General features: G+C 38.2%; 1 protein-coding gene across 2 annotated transcripts in view; it reads right to left on the bottom strand.

Moving 5' to 3' along the window:
* Positions 1-20,751, bottom strand: part of HBS1L (HBS1 like translational GTPase) — a 51,170-nt gene that overhangs the window by 24,217 nt on the left and 6,202 nt on the right. The window contains exons 4-5 of one of the 2 annotated variants that reach the window (XM_063124645.1): positions 18,078-18,272; positions 16,962-17,474 (exon numbers count right to left, since the gene is read on the bottom strand). In XM_063124645.1, coding sequence (XP_062980715.1) covers positions 16,962-17,474; positions 18,078-18,272 — 708 coding nt within the window. The remainder of the gene's footprint in view (positions 1-16,961; positions 17,475-18,077; positions 18,273-20,751) is intronic. The other variant, XM_063124643.1, reaches the window with a different exon arrangement.

Genomic DNA, 20,751 nt, shown 5'->3' with positions numbered 1-20,751 from the left:
AGTAGAAAGGAGCTGTAGAGATGTGAGTTCAGCCTTGGCTCCCAAGTCACGTGACTTCTCCCAGCCATTCATGTGGTGAAAAATAACTTCTACATCAGAAAGCCTTTTCTATTTGTAGGCCCCCCAGGGGATTTAGAACCTAAATCACGCAATGAGCCTACACAGGCAGTTGGACTGGGACTCAGGTCCAGGTTGCTAGTCTCCACCTGGCTGTGAAGCTCAATGGGTAACTTTGGGTCAGTCATTAACACTTGTTGTGAGATTGAAATGGGAGGACCATGTAGACAGCCTTGGGCTCCTTGGAGGAAAGGCAGAATACAAATGTAACAAAGAAATTTAAAAAATCCCTGCTACAGATGTTATCCCTCAGCATATGAGCATTTGGGAAGAGCCGTGCAACCTCAGGGGCAGAGCTAAACACACAAGCCCTTTCTACTTGTGTTGACCCACCACACATAGGGCTGAAAGCAGCAGTAGTTCTTGAATTCTCGGTCTCCCCATCTGTAATTTTAACTTATTGTGTCCTGACATTATTAAGCTTAACATTTCTCAGTCACAGTGACATGGGAGTGATTGGTGAAATTCAGTGTAATCTTGTCAGGATGTAAATTAAAAACCATACTACACTTAACTGGAGAAGGAGACACAACCTGAGCTGCTGGTTTGGTGAGAGTCCTACAAATCTTATAATGTATAATTCCCTCCCTGTCATTGGGTGTGTTTACATATGTACAGCATGTGTCATTAAAATATAGTTCACCATGCCCTCTTTGATGAGGTAACAGGCGTGATTCCTGACGACTATGCTCCAAGAAAGCCCTCTTCGGATCAATGAGCAGAGACCTTAGTCCACATTTCAAGGTTACCAAACCAAATTATTTAGGGGAATTATGTTCTCCCTTCCACCATCCAAGACCCTTGCTAATTATATACAAATTAAGTTAGCAAGTAAACTGCAGTGTTCTACCTCATATGTTTCTACTTCTTAAACAGGAAGCTACTCATTCTTAGGATAATAAGAATGGGCATCTTACTATTGATAATTCAGCCAACTTAAAAAAGAGATTCTTAATCTTTATGGATCTGATGGCAAATCTAACTGAATTAGCAAACCAAATACTACTTTCTAGGATGCTATTACATTCGGCGCTGCTTTAAAAAAAAGAAAAAAGGCAAAGCTCATGGGAAATAAAAGGAATTTAAAAACATGTTCTGCTTTGCACATGTCAATGAGGTAAAGTTAAAGATTTCACCCAAAATCTGCTCAAAATAAAATTTGCTGAGGATGCACACATCTTTTAAGGGTATAAAAATAGACAGAATACTTGCAGCTACTGAAACTTAAAATAGCAAACTACTTATTTATAAAGCCCTATCCAGAATGCACTTTGCATTGGTTTAAGAATAACAAATGAATGGAAATTGAGCCAGCAGTATAGAAGTTTCAAACCATATAGAAGTCTCGCCAGTATCTGAATCAGGAAAATAAAACCTCAAATTTTCTAATTATTAGAGCTCCCACCCATTAGCTGTTTCTGTCATCACCAGATATGAAAATCCGTACGTTGTGTTAAGCAACACCTCCATGATACTGCCTTCCAGAAGCTCAGTCATGTATTGCAATTGTGCACTTCATACATTTCCATCAATACTCAGGTGTATTAATCTCTAACATCCTTCCCCAATCTGGAGCCCTCCAGATGTTTTGGAGTATGACTTTCAGCATTCCTGACCATGGACCAACTTGGCTGGGACTGATTAGCTGTTGAAGTCCAAAACATCTAGAAGATGCTAAGGTGGGGAAGGATGACCTAAAACTTTTGTGGCAGTGTTTGCTTTAGCCATTATGTATGTTTACAGCATAGTTTTTTAATAGTACCGAGATCTATTATATAACAATGTGTACTCAGACCAGTTTGGGTTTCAAAGCACTTTTATGATAAAACAACGTCTGTTAATAATCTGAACCACACTCTCTTAGTATGTGCTTGGGGTGGGTGGGGCAGAGGAAGTGTTACAACTGAAGCATCAGACCTGACCCTCTCTTCACACCTAATGTCCATGTAGTTGCCAAACATGTGCATAGTGTACACAGACATGAATCCTACGTTGTTCCTCCATTCAGGTAAAGAAAGAATAATTTCTGTGAACTCACCCCCCATCAATGGCCCCCAACACCAGATCAAACACAATTCCCAAGGAATCCAGCCCCTAGGAGCAACTTTTCAGGGGCAGGGGGAAGGGAGTGATTATAACTATTTCAAATTGAGAAATCATAAATCAGAATTTGCCGAATTTGCATGGTTTGTCCAGTATCTCGCGTAACATAATCAGTTACTAATGGTACTTTTCATTTCCATGATAGAACATGGAATATGGATGTAATTATGTTAACAGACATATAACTAATTATGAACTGCAAGTAGTATCCTCGCAATAGTATTATCACACTCTAGAAAAGTCACTAATATGTAACAAATCGTATAAAGATTTTCGTAGGTGCAGTCTGTCATACTGCATAAGGAAACATACTTAATATCTCTTTCTATACAACAATTAAAGAATTGAAGTTATTTTCTTCCCTTTTGCATCTGGTCACGTTTTTCTTTATCTTCCCCACCCACAGGTTTTTAAAAGGAATTGAAAACAAAAAGTAAGGAGTGGTGAAGCTCTTGTCTTTCTTGAACTTCAGGACAATAAACATATGGATAAATAGAAGGAGAAGAACAACGAAGGTAAGATTATGAGGCCAAGATGTACATATCATGCAATATGGATATTGAAGGATATAGTTTAAAAAATCTAAACAACCCTTCTGCTTTTCAATCTAGAAAATTTGAGGCAAGAAGCATGTATCATAGAAACACTTTCTTGCTTTTCATGTATGAAGAGTAACTTTTTATCTTTAAAAACACTAAGGGTCCAATCTAAAGCCAGCCAAAGACCAGCTATGGTGCATTGGATGCAATGTAAGCACCTCTCCACCAGTAGAAAAGGAGGCATGCCAGTGAGAATCACTTACGCTACCAGATGCCTACCGGTACACCCATGGGATGTTCTACCAATGAAGGTAGGCGCAGAAAAAAGGCATGGGGGGGAGGGGGGCTGAGGATCCAAAACCCCTTCATTCCCTCATTACTTCCTCTAAAGGCGTCTGCAACTACATCAGTCCTGGAGCTGGTGTAGTTAATTACCTTCCACTGAACTTAACCAGAGGGAAAGAGATAAACACATAAACTCAAAGAAAAAAAGGGTTAAAATGGGTAATTCCCTTTCCACCCACCTCCTGCACTGAGCTGATAGGGACAAAAGATGTGGTGGTAGGTCCAACACTCTCCATCCCCATCACAATAAGATTGCTCTGTATTTTTGTTTTCCTGCTGCACTTTAGATGTAGAGAGACAACTACAGTTTGCCAGTCTCTTGTGTTGGTATGCTATTTTAACCTTAATTTATATGCAAAAATGTCAATAACAGCAGTGCCATGTTAAAAGGACATTAAAAATACTGAATAGATATTTCACGTTCTTTGCTATCTAAATGTGTTAGCAGTAACACATTTACAGAAAGAAACATTTGAAATCAAAGTGTGATACTGCTAACACTGCTTTGAATCTAATTTACAAAACATAATACTAAGCTGTATCAATGCAGAAGGTTGATTAAGTGCACTGACTTGATCCGCACCCAGTAGCTTCCATATTAAATATTGGTAATTTAATACACACTGAGAAAAGTTTGCACACCTTTATACATTATACATACAAACAGCTACTAAAATATATATAACTAAAAAAAGTAATCCATTACAGTGTAGATTTGAACTAGGTCACAAAACTTACATGTTCAACAGATGATAAATGTAAGGTTTAATGGGGGCAAGCCAAAATAAAGGAAATGCTGATTATAGCTACAATCCTTTGCAAATGTATTTGTAAACAAGTCCCACAGAACTCAGCTAAACCTCCTGGTGGTATATTAAATATGCATAGATCACACTATGATCCAATTAAACAACATGGTTTGTTAACCATGGGTTGTTTGTGAGTGTGCAGGAGCAAGTGAGCATGCCTGTTCCCACCCACTTCCGCTTTCAAATAATCCATGACTTGTTGTTGGGTTAACTCTGGGTTAACTTGGTTTCTAGGTTTGACATGAAACAACTCAGGAACAATTGAAAGTGGAAGTGGTAAGTGGGCAGCAAGCAGCGTACTCACTCCTGCCCGCCCACAATTCCTTGGTTAAATAACTCAGAAATTGGCTGTGACATACAAACTGAGTCTCTATCATCAACCTGTAGAGAAAAATGTATGGTCTCATGGCTGTCTATGTACCTAATCTCACCTAGCAGTGGTTTGTATTCTTATAGATTAGGCACCAGCCATACAATACAAATAATACAAGGTCATCCCACGCGAAGCAGAATCAGGAGTTTTGACTAAAGATGCTTCATATTTTTGACATTCTTTCCAAAAAACTATGCCTCAATGAAAACCTATAAATCTGACGCAAAATCATATGCAACTGGATGCTAATGAGTTTCTGCCTCCAAATTCATGTACCATCCAAAAAATAACTACAGATGCATTCACACCTTAACAAATGTAGATCTTGTATATATGAAAGTATAATCTGAGAAGCAACCATCATGAGCTTAAGCCTCTTTCATTTTAAAGTTGAGTTTGGCCTTGTAGTTTTAAGAAAAACCCTCACCATAAAGTTGAGAAGTCCTATGAATAGGATATCTAAAGTCTTTCATACATACTGTTTTATCCACTACATAGTTCTGATGGAATCTAAAAATCCTAGTCAGAATAAATGTGATTTGAAGCTGCTCCCTTCAGTTCCTAGACAGGGTCCAGTTGCCAGAAGCAGCAGCTTTTACTTCTTCAAAAGATGCTTCAAGATTTTTACAGCACTAAACTAATGACCACGGTCTCCATAAAATTGCTCAATTTCCTGATGAATGGGGGAACGGGGGGATCATGGCAGTTCATGCCAAGTGCAGTGCACAATATAGCAATTTCATGCATCCTTAGGATGCATTTATGCCTCACTGTGCTGGAGCGATACAAGGAATCACTTCATTATGCTCACATTACAATGAACCCAAATTGTACCAGAACAAGATGTGTGTGCCATTTTGATACATTCGGTCCAAGATGTGTGATGCAGAAGTAGTCAAAGAAGAGGGCACAGAAATGGTCGGCTTCATCAGTAGCCTAACTACTGTGCCACATTCAGAACAACACTTAGTGCAACACTGTCAGAAAATGTGAGTGTTAAGAGTGTAAATATGGAGCACCTTTATAATAGCTCAGACCACTACAGTCCTCCTCCTCTGACTGGCTTCAACTGTCCAGTGTTTCATAAGAGATTAGTTCCTGTAGTCCTTTTGCATGCAATACCTGCTCTCTCTGCGCTGCAGCTATTCTTAACACAGATTTAACAGGTAGCTTCTCACCAGAATTCTAACTGTATACTCTGTATTTCACCAAAGAAATAGATTAAAATATGCTTCAGCGTGGACAATAAAGGCTTGATCCACTTTTTAAATCATGAGGCAATGTTATAAGAATTGATAAACGGAAGTATTTTGGAATATTAAACTAATGGAAACAACATTCTCCAGATTTGAAAGAAACTAAAAGTAAATGGACCATTAGGGTTGTACTACCTACACCAGAGGGAGGGGGATATTTAATCTAACACAAAGTTATATACTGAATTTATTGGACACCGAAGACAGCAGGCAACTTTTTAAAAGTCTAATCCAGATAGCTGGAGCTTGGGAATATTGGGTGCGGAGATAGTAACCACCTTCTAAAAATGCACATCTGTATAAGAATTTTGAAAAGAAAATAATGGATAAGTGGTTTCAATTCATTTCTGAACCATTCCTCATGTGTTGTAGCTTTACATTAGTACAGTTATGAATATGCATAAAACAATGGCTGCGGAGAGTTATAATGGTAGCAAAGTTAATAAAACTAGAACACTTGAAGAGTAAAAGAATTCCTAATAGATCCAAGAACAACCTGATTAGGAGTGCAATCCTACTGGGATGGCTGTAAGCCTCTGAACTTGGAGGCTTGTGGCCTTCCAATATAGAGCAGAGGAGGAGCAGAGGCGCCTTGCAATTCTGCCCTGCATTTTGGCTACATGGGTTTTCTCGCCTATCTAGCCAGGGCTCTGTAGAGCATAATGGAAGGAGGCTGGGGAGGCCTGGGGAGATGGCATAAGCCAACCTCTCTGGTCCCTTCCCCTTCCCCCCATTCCCTCTTCTCCAAGATCATTTTTGCAACCTCTGAGAAGCAGCTAGCATGGTTTTCTTTGCATCAGCTAAACAGGGGAATGGGGTTGGGGAACTCAAATTCCATGTTCTGAGGTCATAGTGGTGTCTCCAACTTTGGATCCAGGAATCCGAACTATCCTATGCTCACCTCCTAGGGCCGATCTACACCAAGCAGGATATAACACTTTTAAAATGGTATGAAAACTGTATATTTTATTTTATTTATTTATTTAAGGATTTTTATGCCGCCAGTTCTCATAACCATTATAAACCGTTATAAGCAGTATTGTAGATCCTGCCCTAGACTCTAGTCTATGGGCCATAGGATTGCTCCTTCCATGATACATCTTGCAAAACTGCACATATTTCTAGAAAAATATTTGAAGAAATATGGGAGAAAGTGAATACTTTTTCAGGTATGTTCAATGTTTAAGGAACTAATGATGTGATGCATTTATTCTCAATACTTAGGAAACTGTTATGGGGAAAAGTTACACTTGATAATTTTAAAAGAGAGTTTTGTTTTCAAAGTTTGCTTAGTTAACACATAGAAATATAAAAAAAAACCTATCAAAGCCTGTTTAGGGTTATAGGATAATCCAGGATTTTTAGCCAATTTTAAACAGATTTGAGTTACAATTTACAGGACTGCAACAAAAAGACAAACATACACAGTAGCAATAGGAATATATAGACTTGGTGTAATATTCTATGGCATGATAGCAAAAATTCTGCTAGTGGTGTGAAATATACAAATTAAGAGTGACTCGAATACTGGGTTTGGATGTGCCAAGTTTAAATCCCTGCTCAATTATGAGGGTCACCAGGTAGCCTTGTGGAGGTCACCATCCCAGTCTCACCTACTCAACAGAGTAGTTGTGAAGATAAGACAAGATAACCCCACATTTATAAATGCAGATGGACAAATAATAACCAGTTTCTAATTCCTACAGGCTCGATAAAGCAAAGTCCTATTTATAAAACATAGGTTATTCTTTTGCTTTTGAATATTGTAACCAGCACTGAGGCAAGACAAAAATACAAATGATTCCTGTTGTAGTTAAATTACTCTTATTTTGAACATAATAAATGGCACATGGATACACACGGTGTGTGTGTTTGTTTTAAAAAAGACTATTGAAGAGAACACTAAACACATTTCATTGTTCAACAATACACAGCAGCACATTAGTTGATTTTTTTCTTGATATGCACACCAAATAAATCTGTCCTAGCCTGTTTAAAGTGGTGTTCTTTCAAAACACCCTCTGCTAGGCTTTAAGACTGCAAGACAAAACATCTCAGGGAAAAAGTCTTGGGAGTGTCATTTTTTCCAGTGTAGGTGTATACAAAGTGAATCTCAAAACATTTTAAATGTTTCTCACTGCTTTTGACATATGCCACTTCCTTTCTTAAGCCCACACACAGCTGTATCACAGATTCTATGACTCTTGCCAAATGTTAACCAAGAGAGATTCTTAACAGAGGTTCTGCTCATTTCTCCTCATTATTACTGCTCTAAATATTTAAATTCTTTCAACCATAGTTACATTTCATAGCCATCTCAAATAAGGATAATTTTTCATTTATGTGACTATTGATGTTACAGGAGACTTCAATGAAGGAATGTGCTATAATAAACAAATAATCAATATAATTAATAATTTAGCTACAAAAGGCTAAAACGTACAATATCTACTGGGTATGCTAAGTAGCTGGGTATGCTAATGAGCTGTATGCAAATAATAACAAAAATAAAAATCACCACCAGACCAATTCTGCACCAAAAGGCATGAACACTCCACCCTCTACAATTATCCAAACTGAGCATATTCGTATAATTTCTCACTTGTTCTGTATACTGTTTTATTTGTTCTGTTTACTATTTTGCATACTCCGGTCCTTACTAGTCATGTAGAGGAGCTGAGAGCTGGACAAGGCACAGAAGCCAAAGTCACTGGAAATACATTTCAGTCACATTTCTGCTTCTAAGATTTTAGCAGGTATTTTATACACACTTTTAAGCAGATTTTGTTACGAACCTGCCCAGCTATTAAGATCTGCAGGAGGGGCCCTCTTGAGGGCACCTATGCTCCCGGAGACCCATTTGTTGGGCACAAGTAAAAGGGCTTCTTATGCTTTTAATATACTTGTTTTTTATTGTTTTAAGGTTTTGCTTTAAATTGTTGCCTTGGTGGCTTTTTAGCAAATAAGGCAGCATATAAATATTAATAGGAAAGAAGGAAAGAACGTTTTGTGGCCATAAAGGCTACAAATTTACATTAAAAAAGGGAAGTTAAGATTGACAGGGAAGTAATTCCTCCACTCAACAGGGTACTATTGTGCCATGTGCTCGCAGGATCTAAAATGCTCATTTCTGGAACAGGGCAGGTCAGTGGAGCTTGCAGAAGGGAGAGCTCCATTGATATGTCCCAATCTGGAACAGCCATTTTTGCTTATTTCAGGGGTTATTTTTAGAAGCAGAAAAGCACCCGCTGCGTAAGCGAGCACAACAGAAAAAGCAGATGCAGAGCAGCCCCACTGGATATCACCCAATGCCACTTTCTGTACTATCCTGGTATACACTGAGCCACATATATAATGTTCCACCAGTCAATATTTGAGGTTAAAAGGAAAAGGCCTCTTAAGAGTTGGAGTACACTTCACAATCACCATGAAAACAGTTACCAAATGGCAAGTACCCCAATCCTTGCTTTACCTTTGCAATATTTAATGCTTCCCACAAACTAGCGCTTAGGGTGGAGACATATCAGCTGATGCACCAACATCACAAACCAAGACAAGAACTTTATGACACAGTCCCCTTCACACATTACTCACATAAAGAGGGCATCTTAATGGGGAGCAGAAAAGTACTCTTACCCTCCACCCTAGGTGGAGTATAACGTAGGGGTCTGCAGGTGAAAAGCCTTTGCATGGTCAGGAGACCAGTGCAATTGGTTTCCCTAAATGTGTATACGTGAGCAGCAAAATGCTTTCCCCCTGCAGACAACCATACTAATGCATGGATATCTCTGTACATGGAGCCAGGCAGCATGCCTGATGCTGGCGATGGGGGGCAAGACTGTGTTCCCACTTCCCGTTATTCATGTTAAGGGGGCTAGTAGCAGATGCATACATGCATAATAGCTTAGGTCTATAGATATTCCTTCATGTATCACCTTGGAATTTTCATAAAGCTTTTGTGCATTAGTTTTGTATGCTGCATTACTTTAGGTATACAATACAAATTTATTTATTTTGTGTCGCAAAAGCCATTACAAAAAGAACAAGACACATAGAAACAAAGGTAAAATACACATCAATTTAAAATAATGTTAAAATCCAACTATAACGGCTTACTCATCAATACAGATTAGCTTATCACAAATTTCTCTCCTTAAAATTGCTGCTCTGAAGGCAAACTGGGCCACCTTTTCAGAAACCTGGAGCAATCTGTCCCCCAGTAAGAAGTTAATCAAATGCCCATCAGAACTGCCTAATGGCAGATTTAAGTCCTTGAACAAATCTGATCTTAAATCTTCATAAATAGGGCAGTAAAGCAGATAATGAGGGAGATCGATCCTCAGGCACATTGGCCCCACATGGGCAGACTCTTTGTCCGTAAGGCATCTGACGGAAGCGTCCTGAGATTATGGCAGTGCTCATGGACTGAAATCGTAGGGCGGTAAAGGCTTTCCGCCAACTGAAATTTGCAATACTTGTTATGTATTGAGGGTAGGGAGTTTGAATGGGTAATTTAGCATACCGAGGAGCACATTTCGATAGACAGGCGGAGGTGCGATCAGCTCGGAAATCCTGTTTTAACATATGATTTTTCATGTAACGAGATGCTATTTTGAAATTTGAAGAGCTCAGGCTATCCAAGGAGAGACCATATATTTCAATAATTTGTAATATTTCCAGGATAAAATCATTCTATTATTAAAGTTCAGCATCTCCTTAAAGGCAATTAATACTAAGGTGGACCCTAATCCCTTTTTCAGTTTCAGCCAGTATCTGAGGGCAAGAATGTGTACTTTTGCCTTCAGTGAGCAGAGCCCAGCTTCCAGTCAGAGGATGGAGGACTCAGTTGCTTTGGGCAGCTCAAAAATAGCTCATAAGTATTTATTTTGTGAGGTTTCAAGATTGACTTTCTGAGTAGACCCCCATATTTGAGCGCCATAACAGACCTGTGCTACAACTTTGGCCTCATAGGTTTTGAGAGCTGGGAGAGTCTGTCTACCACCTTTGTCTCAGTAAAATCTTAACAGGGAGTTCACTGTGTTAGCAGCCATTTTTTATTAATCTAAGAGAGTATACCTGTCTCCCCAAGTGAAATCTGTGAATTAATTGCTACTCTAAAGAACGGGAAGGCACCTGGGGAAGATGGCATTATTGGGGAAGTTTACAAAGCAGCCCCTAATTGGTGGGCTGCTTTCCTTGCAGCTTTATTTACTGAAATTAATAACAGCGGTCATTTCCCCCTGCAACAGAAGATTAGTATAGTGGTCCCCACATTTAAGAAGGGGACCACTCTAGCAAACTTTAGGTATATGACAATTCAGCTTTCCAATAAAAAGGAAGATTGAATTTAAGTTACTGAATACAATTCCTCTTAGTTAACTATTGCATTTGCCAGCAGTATTCAAACAAGCACAGTAAAGATTTTAGCAGAAGTATGTTAAGCTCGTGGCCTCAAAGTAGAAAAATATGATAGACCAAAGAAAAATACAGTGAAGCTATATTGACCTATAGACAGGAAGGATAGCATCTCTTTAGTAGATACAGTCAAATGTTAGATGACATGAATATCTTGAAGATGTTCAATGCCTTTTTCTGGGTTTCAGCTATCAAATCCTTGAGTACATTTTCCAGTTAAACAACACTTCTTGTAAAATCAAGTAATCAATAAGCACATGCATAGACCAAGCAAGAAATAATAATTCCAAAGTTACTTTTAAGAAATACAAACTCGTTAACTGTGGTCTAAACTTTGTTTTTTAAAATAAATTTCCTTTACAAATACTGCCACAGATTTAATTGACCATGTTTTTAAAAGGCAAAGATATTATCAAAAACTAGAACTGAAATAAAAAAAACAGAACAGAGAAACAGGCTGCAGACATATTCATAGGCAGTTCTGTATACAGGACTGTTTATTTATTCCTGACAGTTTCTACTGGAATACTGACTTCACCCCTGCTCCCATAGAAACTATTTTACCTCCTCAAAAAAAATAGTGTCAAAAAGTTGTAGAAATACACTTGTGAAGACTGAACCAGTGCTTAGTAGTCCTGAACAAAAGATAAAGATGATATCCTGTATGAATTCTTTGTAGTTATACAGTTCCAGTATAGCCCTCAGAATGAACCAAGAAACATTAATAATCTAGCCATTCAACTGTGTTTTAAGTGCACCTCTGACAAAATTATTATTAAAAGAATCCAGCATGTTTGGATATACAAGGAACAGTCTGTCTCCAACTGGAAAACAGGACATTTTTGACTGACGATACAATTGCCAACAGAATTGGATGTCTAGGCCTGAAATTTCAAAACACCTTGTCCACTCTTTAATCCCACAAAATCTGAAGGGAAATTAAAACTATTTTAGAATTGTTGGGCCAGAAGACAATACAATTCTGTTTTAAGAAGCTCCATTATATTAATGAAATTCCATAGAAGCAGCTGTTTGATACCTCAGAGCAAGATACAGAAAGACAGTGTGCACTGATGGATTAATATTCAATCTATTTTATTATGAATATTTCATGTAAAACAAAATACAAGCCAGTTTTACTTTAAAATACTTAATTCTGAATACATAAAAGACCATAGATGCTGACTTCACAATACTCTGAATATTTTAAATAGCATGTTTTATTGTCCAAAGTAGGCACCTAAATAATGGTTTAGAGGTGTGTGTGTTTTTTTAAAAAAGTTTCAAAATATACACTATTAATAGATTTGTGTCATATGCAAAAGACAGCCTGGCTTCAGAGCAGTAAAATACCAATAAAATGTAAAGGCATGATCCACTCCTGATCCCTGCAAGGATTCAGCTCTGTTCCCTCAACTCCCAGTCCTTGGTTTGCACAAATTGCAGCATGCTGGCCATTATCTACAAAAGGAGACCATTGCCCACCACCGATATAGCAAACCACCTGTTCTTTGCTTCTACAGCACCCTTACCTGCAAGTTACAACCCCTCTGAACTGAAATTAACTTGCAGGCTCAAGATCTAGGGAAGAGGGGACAGATGGATCACTATAAGGGAGGCATGGAGCAAACTTGCATAATTAACTGATAGCCAGTGAGCTGCAATGGGTCTGTGCATGCCTGACAGCCAGCCAGGAGGGAGAAAAGGGATTCATTAAGTTCTATGTTAATCCTTTCCAATGGAACAGTAATGATAAATCGTATCCTAAGTGTCTGGAGAATACTATTTAACATCACTCAGAAATATTTTTAAAGCTGAAGAGCCACCCAAAAAATTCTAGGAAGAAAAAACAGTCACAAAATTAAGAAAATAAAGTTTAATATTTGGAAAAACTTTGTTCTTATTGTAAATATATACACCTACATCATTTTAAAAATTACAGCATCCATCTCAATAGATACTTCACATATTAAAGTTGTTGTCCAGCCCACCACTTATTTGACCACAATTACCCCAGTAGAGCTGCCAAAACTATGTCTGTCATGGATCACCACACTAGTCCACCCATGGCAGAATGACATTTCCCACTCACTTCCTCCTTTATTTCTCTAGGAGGCTGCAGCCTTGAAATTTATGCTGGCAAAGAAGGTAGAGGGACTAGAATCCCATATGATTACATGGGATGATTGTAAGAGAAGTTACTAGAAGTGACTGGGGGGGAAAATGCACTGGGAAAAGACACTATTCTTATCATCAGGAGGAAAAAAGATGTAGTAAGCATTTAGGAACAGTGATATTTAATGACTCCCCTGAATTGTGACAATGTGTGTCACCCCATGAATACAATTAACTTGCACCCAACTGCTGTGGAATGTAATTTACAACAAAAAGTTATATATCAGAATCATTCTACAGATAAGAATTTTTTAAAAAGTGTATTAAAATATCTCTCGTGTGTGTGCATGCATATGTATGTGTGTGTATATATATACGTGAACACAAACACATACATACATATATCACACACATATAAACCAACTCCATAACAGCTGCCTGTTAAATTAGCATAAAATTAAGTAAACTAGGATTTTTATTGAAAATATAGCAATGCAAGTTATCCAACATTGCATGAGCAGACTTCTCCCCCTTCCTCCACTCCCCCTTTGCATCCTCCAAATCTGCATGGAAGGTTCCCCCAACCCTCCAGAGCAGATTAGGAGGGCACGGGAGACTGCAGTGGTGAAAGGAATCTGTTCCTCCAATGATGTTTGTTCTGCTGATGAAGAGACATATTTGGATACAACCATGGGATAGTATTAAAAAAAGAACAATGACAGTCTTAACAGCTGACAAATGGCCAAAATCCCTTATAACATTATTATTATTTTAAAAATGACAAGTCACCAGGAGCTGAAGACTATTAGACAAAAAAATAGATTTACGATACTGGTGCTCAAAACAAGAGTTTTCAACAATGTTTGGACATACATATCTTGACTCAATAAGCTGACATACGAGCAAGACTTTTGCCCACACACTCACCCCCTTTACTCCTCCCTTCTCAGCATAAGTAATCAAATCCAGGCTGCTAAGGGCAGTTTCCAAGTTCAGATGAAACTATGGTTAGAGGCTTCTGGTTCGTTTGCTCATTGTCAGAAATGGAGAAGCAAAAAGGCTGCATGTGCAGGCAAAAGGTTCTTTCGTATCTCATACCTCAGCTTGTTAAATTGAGAAATGATTGTCCAAATACAGCCATAGTAAACAGAGTGCAGAATTAGCTATTTTTGTTGCTGATTAAGTTTGTCCTCAACTGGATATAGTACAAAATTCCTTAGTAGGCAATACTAAAATAGTGTTTTTATTAGTCTGATATCTATTTTAAAGACCACTTCACATGTTATAGTTTGACAGGAACATGTAAAGTATTTGCCTGTTCCTTTAAAAAGAAATGTAATGTGTGCACACAGAAAACACATGCCTGATTACATGTAAGATATATGCACACACAAGGCTGGCAAAAATGGCTGTGGTTTCCTGGCATGCACACATATAGAAACAAGCATAAATTTATGCTTAACATGTGAAGTGACCATAACACTAAAGGGTAAAGGAAACTAGTTCTAAATAATGTATTCTATCCAACGTTCTTGAAGAGGGCAAACACACACAACAGCTCTTTCCCTTCCCTTCTTCCCCGCTGCAATTCACCGCTGGAAAAGCCTCTCCAGAGTGGGAGTCTACCATACGTTTTAGGCTGTGACTCATGGAGCTGTACTAAAAGTGAATCGCTAAAACTAAGAACCTTGCACAAGCAAAGAAAATTCCTCCCTTGCTTTTGGGCGATTCCTGCCTCCTACTGCAGCTCCATAAGACAGAGTCCACAATTTTCAGTAGGTCCCCCTCAACCACTGGAGGGGTTTGGGGGAGGTACACAGACTGCAAGAGGAGCGGAGAAAGGAAACTATCTGTTACACGAGCTTGCCTTCCTCTCATGCAACACTGTATATAACTCATTGACCCAGTTTGCACATGCATGAGTGGGAATGAGCAAGTGCAGTGCCTTCATTGTGCTCCTTACTTCCACTTTCTGGAAACAACCTAGAATCATCCTGTTCATAGGTTGTGATGTGATATGCAAACCTGGAGCACTGGGTTATTTAGGGGCTAAACAACACAGCAGTTAACCCATAGCTCGCTCAATCCTGCTCATGCATGGCAAATCGTGATTTGCCATGCATGAGCAGGATCGAGCAATTAACCCACGATTTGCCATTCTGTGCAAATTGGCCCAATTTGTGTGAAGGGAAAAAAAGATTGTGAAAACAGTTATTCACAGGCTGTGCTTTTGAATAAATAATACTGGTCCCACTACAAGTTTAGAAATGGCTTACCACTATGTTCAGCATTAAGTGACTTTTTCATAGGGGTTTTAATGTGCAACCCACCCATACCCATGCACTGAGAAACTACCAATTTTTCAAGAAAGGGACAAGAAAAAGAAGGAAAACAAAGGTCTCTCATGCCACAAAGCAGCTAGAACAGTAACAGTGATATATCAAACATATCAGTCCTTAAAAACATAAAGATTACATTAGAGAAAATTAATTTACAGAGATATACATTCAAGAATTTGTTCCCCAGTGTATTTTTTTAACCTGAAATCATAAATTATTATTTTATTATAGCAGTGATAGCACATTCTTTTTTGAAAAAATATTTTCAGTATCAATTATCTGGAAAAGATTCAGCACCCAAACACATTATCCCAAAACTGATGAGTTATTAAAGATTAAGATTTACTTTTACCAACTAAGGAGTAAAACAATAAAAAGGGACTGGAATTCAGTGCTTCTGTTTAAAACTTTACTACAAAGTCTGGTAACCAATATAAACTGATAATTGGCTTTTCTTTTTAAGAAATCTATTCCAATTTGCAATATGAAGTCACCATGAATAAAAAATATTTATTTTTTAAAAAAAAGAATCAAAATTAGCAATGGTTTGTTGCACTGTTATCTAGTGAAGGCTTTCTTTTGGCCTGATTTTACAATGTCATCAGGAGATGGTGATTTGAAGTCGAATGGAGTTATTGCTAATAAGGGTCCAATTTCATTCATTTTTACTTCTTGCATTTGGCTACTGTATAAAAAAGCCTTATGGAGGTTAACAGTTCGGTGCTTACATCTCCTTGGAGGGTAATGAAGACATAATGTTATAGCAAAAGCTGAAGGTCTTGCAGAAAGGGCCTTTGTCCATGGAACAGTGCCTTCTAAGACACAGGATGTCATTTTCTTTTTGTTTTTCTTGCCTCCTTTAGCTACAAATATTTGCCTCCCCCTCTTTGAAAATAAAGCCTCAGTTTCTGGAAATAGTATGTCTGACTGCACTTCCAAAGGTTTTGGAGATAACACTGATTTTTTAATAAGAACACTTAGATCAATATCTGAATTCACAACTGCAGGTGGCACCATTTTAGCTACATGAAGTCCAGAATAGTTGCTTGTTTCAGGCTTATCGATTTGAATTGATTTTGCAATTAAATCTGAAAGTGATAGACTCTCAAGCTCTTTTACTGAAGAAGACCTGGAGAACGTCAGGGAAGATAAAGATCCTGACAGTTCTGTCATTGCAGATGAAATTTGAGGTTGACTGGCTAGTTGGGACAATGGTGAATGTCCTAATTCCATGTCTGTGAAGCCTGCTGATGATGGGTTGCAAAGTTCAGACAAGGAACAAGCCTTGCTTGAATTGCTCTCTTGGTGTTCCTGCAGGAGATCAGCTAGTGATGGACTTTCAGACACTGAAAATGCTGAGCTATCAGCCTCTGAAGTGCTACTGTTGTGCCCTTGGAGACAGCCCTTGTTTTGCAAAAGTGAAGGGATGTTTCCAAAACATTCAGTCTTTTTATTGAGCTTATTATTTATCTTAGTCTCAAGCATCAAATTCCCCAAACCACTTATCAAAGCAGGAGGACTATCCAAAAAGCTTTTGCTCTCGCAATCAGAGTTTTTCTGGCAAACAATTAACACACTGCCTCCAGCATCTGATGAGTCACCTGTTTCCTTAAGCCTCAGCAAGGCCTTCAAGTCCTGAACCCCTTTACGTTCAGACTGATTCCATGAGGCATTTTCTGATGGATTTTCTCTCAACAATTCAGTATCTGAATTAATATACACATCACATTCCTTGCAAGTTGCTGTGCTGGTGTTGTCAGCTAATGGGAGTGTTGCCCACTTGTTGAATGGTTCACAAAGTGATATGTTATTGTCACTGAATGGTAGAGGAAGTGCCCCCACGGATTTACATGGAGATTTTAATGTTTTCTTTTTGCTTGAAGATGTTTTGACATATTTAGGTCTAAATGGGATTTTGTCACTCAGAGCTGAGGGATTACACGGAGGTTCAAAATTGACTATGGGGCCAGTAAGATTAAAGCAGAAACTAGTGGAATCTGAAGTGTTTTCCACCAAGTTAGTCAAGTAGTTATCATTAGAAGATATTTCTGAGCAAAATAAGCCTTACCTTACAAGAGCCAACAATTCCAGGGCCATAGCAAAAATAGTTCCAAGTTTTGTGACAAGGCAGGAAAGGCAACAGCAAAATCAAGAAAAAACATGAAAAGGCATTTAATTAACAAACTTTATTAAAAGTATTTTTAGATGTGTAAATCATAGGCTCATTAATTCAGTCTAATAATTATGCTAAACTAGTCACAATTTTACAGAAGTAGAGGCTTAGAATTACTAAGCTAGAAAATTACCTTAACATAGCACAAACATTCTTGCTCTTATCTCTACAATTATACTAGGAGTAACAAATTTATAACTTAACCACTATCTGCTATCATTTTAAATAAAGTTATTTAACACAAGATATAGTTTTACTGCTAATTATATTTTCAGAAAACAGTACTGGTCTTTGGAAGACTAGGGCTTACCTGGGCTGCAAATATAAATTTAGTGTGCACATGTGTGTATGTGTTGTTCAGTCATTCAATTTATGTAAAAATAGAAATGGTAAATGCTTTTTTAAAAAAGATCCTAAATTGCTGATACATAGCCTGCCCCCTGCTGAAAAGAGACATACACAAAATCCCAAAAAAACTTAAATGTAAACATACCTTTTGTTGTCTTTCCTGCAATCACAGTATCCTCATTCTTGGTCTTTATACTTTGCTTATTGTCTTGTGTAAGAATGTAATCCAGAGCTTGCTGTACATCAAATTTACTGCTCAATGCTGCTTCCGCCATCACTTGCTCTGGCACAGAATCTCCAAGCACTTCTCTCATATGGTCAAGGCACGAATCAAGCTTAGCTAAAAAAATACATATGTATTTAAAAAAACTATTCAGTACAAGAGTATTACTTTCAATGATTATTTGGAGAGAGATGCTCTAATTTCTCTGAAACAAATCCCTACCCTCTCTACCCACAAACAGACCTTATTTTCTCTTCCCTGGCCATTTAAAGTATTCTTTATTTCACCAAGCAGTATAATAATATCAGCTTTTAGGGATTATTAAATAGCTAGATATTTACTAGCATAGTTATCAACATGAATAGTATTCAACACAAAGAGACAATATATAGGATAGAATCCAATTGGGGCCTTGCCTATGCAGCCAGCCCTGCCAGTCCCACTGCAGGTACGATGTAGCTTTTCCAGAGAACAGCGCCAAAATGAGTGAAAATTCTAATTTCTGGAAGGCTCATGTCATGCCCCTTCCAGAAATGAATGTTTGTGATCATTTCAGGGCTGCCACTGGAAGCGCCACAACTGTGCATGGACCAAGGCCCAGTGGAGCTGGCTGTGCGCACAATGTCCCAATTGGATACTACCCATACATCCATCATTAAATAATTCAACATAATTTGGGAAATCTATGTGGCATCATTTAACAGTACATTTAAGCATTTACAGATACTGCCATTCAAGGTGCTGGTTTTAACCTATAAAGCCTTCCACGGCTTGGGACCACAATACCTGACGGAGCGCCTCTCCCGACATGAACCTACCCGTACACTACGCTCAACATCTAAGGTCCTCCTCCGGGTGTCTACTCCGAGGGAAGCTTGGAGGATGGAAACAAGGGAGTGGGCCTTTTCAGTGGTGGCCCCCCAATTATGGAACGATCTCCCCGACGAGGCTCGCCTGGCGCCAACATAGTTATCTTTTTGGCACCAGGTCAAGACTTTTCTCTTCTCCCACGTATTTAACAGCACATGCTGAGTTCTTTTCTTAACTAACCCCAGAATAGTAGTTTTTAAATGGATATTGTCTGTTTTTATGCTTTTTATGGTTTTAAATTTTGTATATTTGTTTTTAATGTTCACTGTTCTTAATCTTTGTAAACTGCCCAGAGAGCTTTGGCAATGGGGCGGTATATAAATGTAATAAATCATCATCATCGTCTATAGTAAACTGCACCTTTTCAGGCCTCAGGATTCAACAGATGCGTAACTATAACTGCAAGCATTTTAAGTGGATTGTTAATAGAAAATCTGCTAACCAAAAGCCTTTAATTTTTTAAGAAGTTTGAATAGCTTCCTGGAACTTAAAATTCAAAGCATATCTAAAAACTACATTGCTGAAGTAAAGTGAAATGTGAGGTCTGAAAATGAACATCTAAAAATGTGATATACAAGGTTAGCGAACACTTGCCACTGAAAAACAACTCTGATGTAGAGTTTTCTGTCGAATAAAGTTATTGAACACAATGTTTGGGTGCTTCTAGACCAAGGCCTTTGTAAGTGACAGGCATGCTGAGTAAGTACTGCCTGACATTCACAGTCCACATATGGACATGGAGGAATCTTTTAGGCCAAACATACCAACAAGATGAGCAAAAGTGGCACCGCAACTGTGAAACCAAAACTGGTTTGGTTTACAGCAGCACCAAACCCTATCATAAGTGACACCTCTTCCATTAGGTACTTTCCTCTCCAAACAAACATGCAAACAACCCATTTTGCAATAGCATTTACCGGTAAAGAACTAGAAACAATGTAAATTTCAAGATCCTGGTAGTTAAGGAACCTTACAAAATGGAGTCTAATTTGTCTTAAATGTTCATGTCTGATCTGGATTGCAGCTACAGCTTGCAGACCAGGACAAAAACATTTGCATGCATTTTAAAAGAGTTTCTACTCAAGATTTTCCTATCGTTCTATAAGAAACAAATGTAGATTGATTACAGGTCAATTCACACCACAGCATCAGTTATGACCAGCAAACGTTAACAGAAATGGTGCTTCCCTGAAACAGCTGTTTTAGTGTCATTATGAAAGCACTTTCCGTCAGTCACTGGACAAGAGTGAGTCATCAGTCAAACAGGCAAGGGAGGGGGGTCAAGGAAGGGGGTGAGCAGTGTTGGGGAGACAATGCAGCTGTCTGGGACTGACAGTGCCAGCACCAGATCATGTTAGGTCCTATTCACTGTCAGTTGCCCACAAAACCTGGTGATTTCTTCAACAAAAACTAGTAACTAGTAAACTAGTAACTACCGCTAGTTATCTTAATTGAGATTTTATTGTTTTCATAATTGTTTTACTGTTTAAAATAATTTATTGTATTTTATCCTGATTTCATATTGTAAAACACTTTGAGGTTTATTTATTTTTTATGAATAACAAGGGGTATAGAAATTTTGTGAAATAAACAAAAAAAAATATTAGGCCTCCTCCACAGACCATATTCATGGGTCTAACTGCAGAAGTGACCTGCCAAATCGGAGCCAATCTTGCTTGTGCACTTTCCAGCCTGAGTGAAATTAGCCTGACAGAGGCCCCTGGGG

This window comes from Elgaria multicarinata, chromosome 4 (genome assembly GCF_023053635.1).
Source record: "Elgaria multicarinata webbii isolate HBS135686 ecotype San Diego chromosome 4, rElgMul1.1.pri, whole genome shotgun sequence".
Lineage (NCBI taxonomy): Eukaryota > Metazoa > Chordata > Lepidosauria > Squamata > Anguidae > Elgaria > Elgaria multicarinata.
The sequence above is the reverse complement of the archived record's forward strand: the minus strand, read 5'-3'. Positions and strand labels throughout refer to the sequence as shown.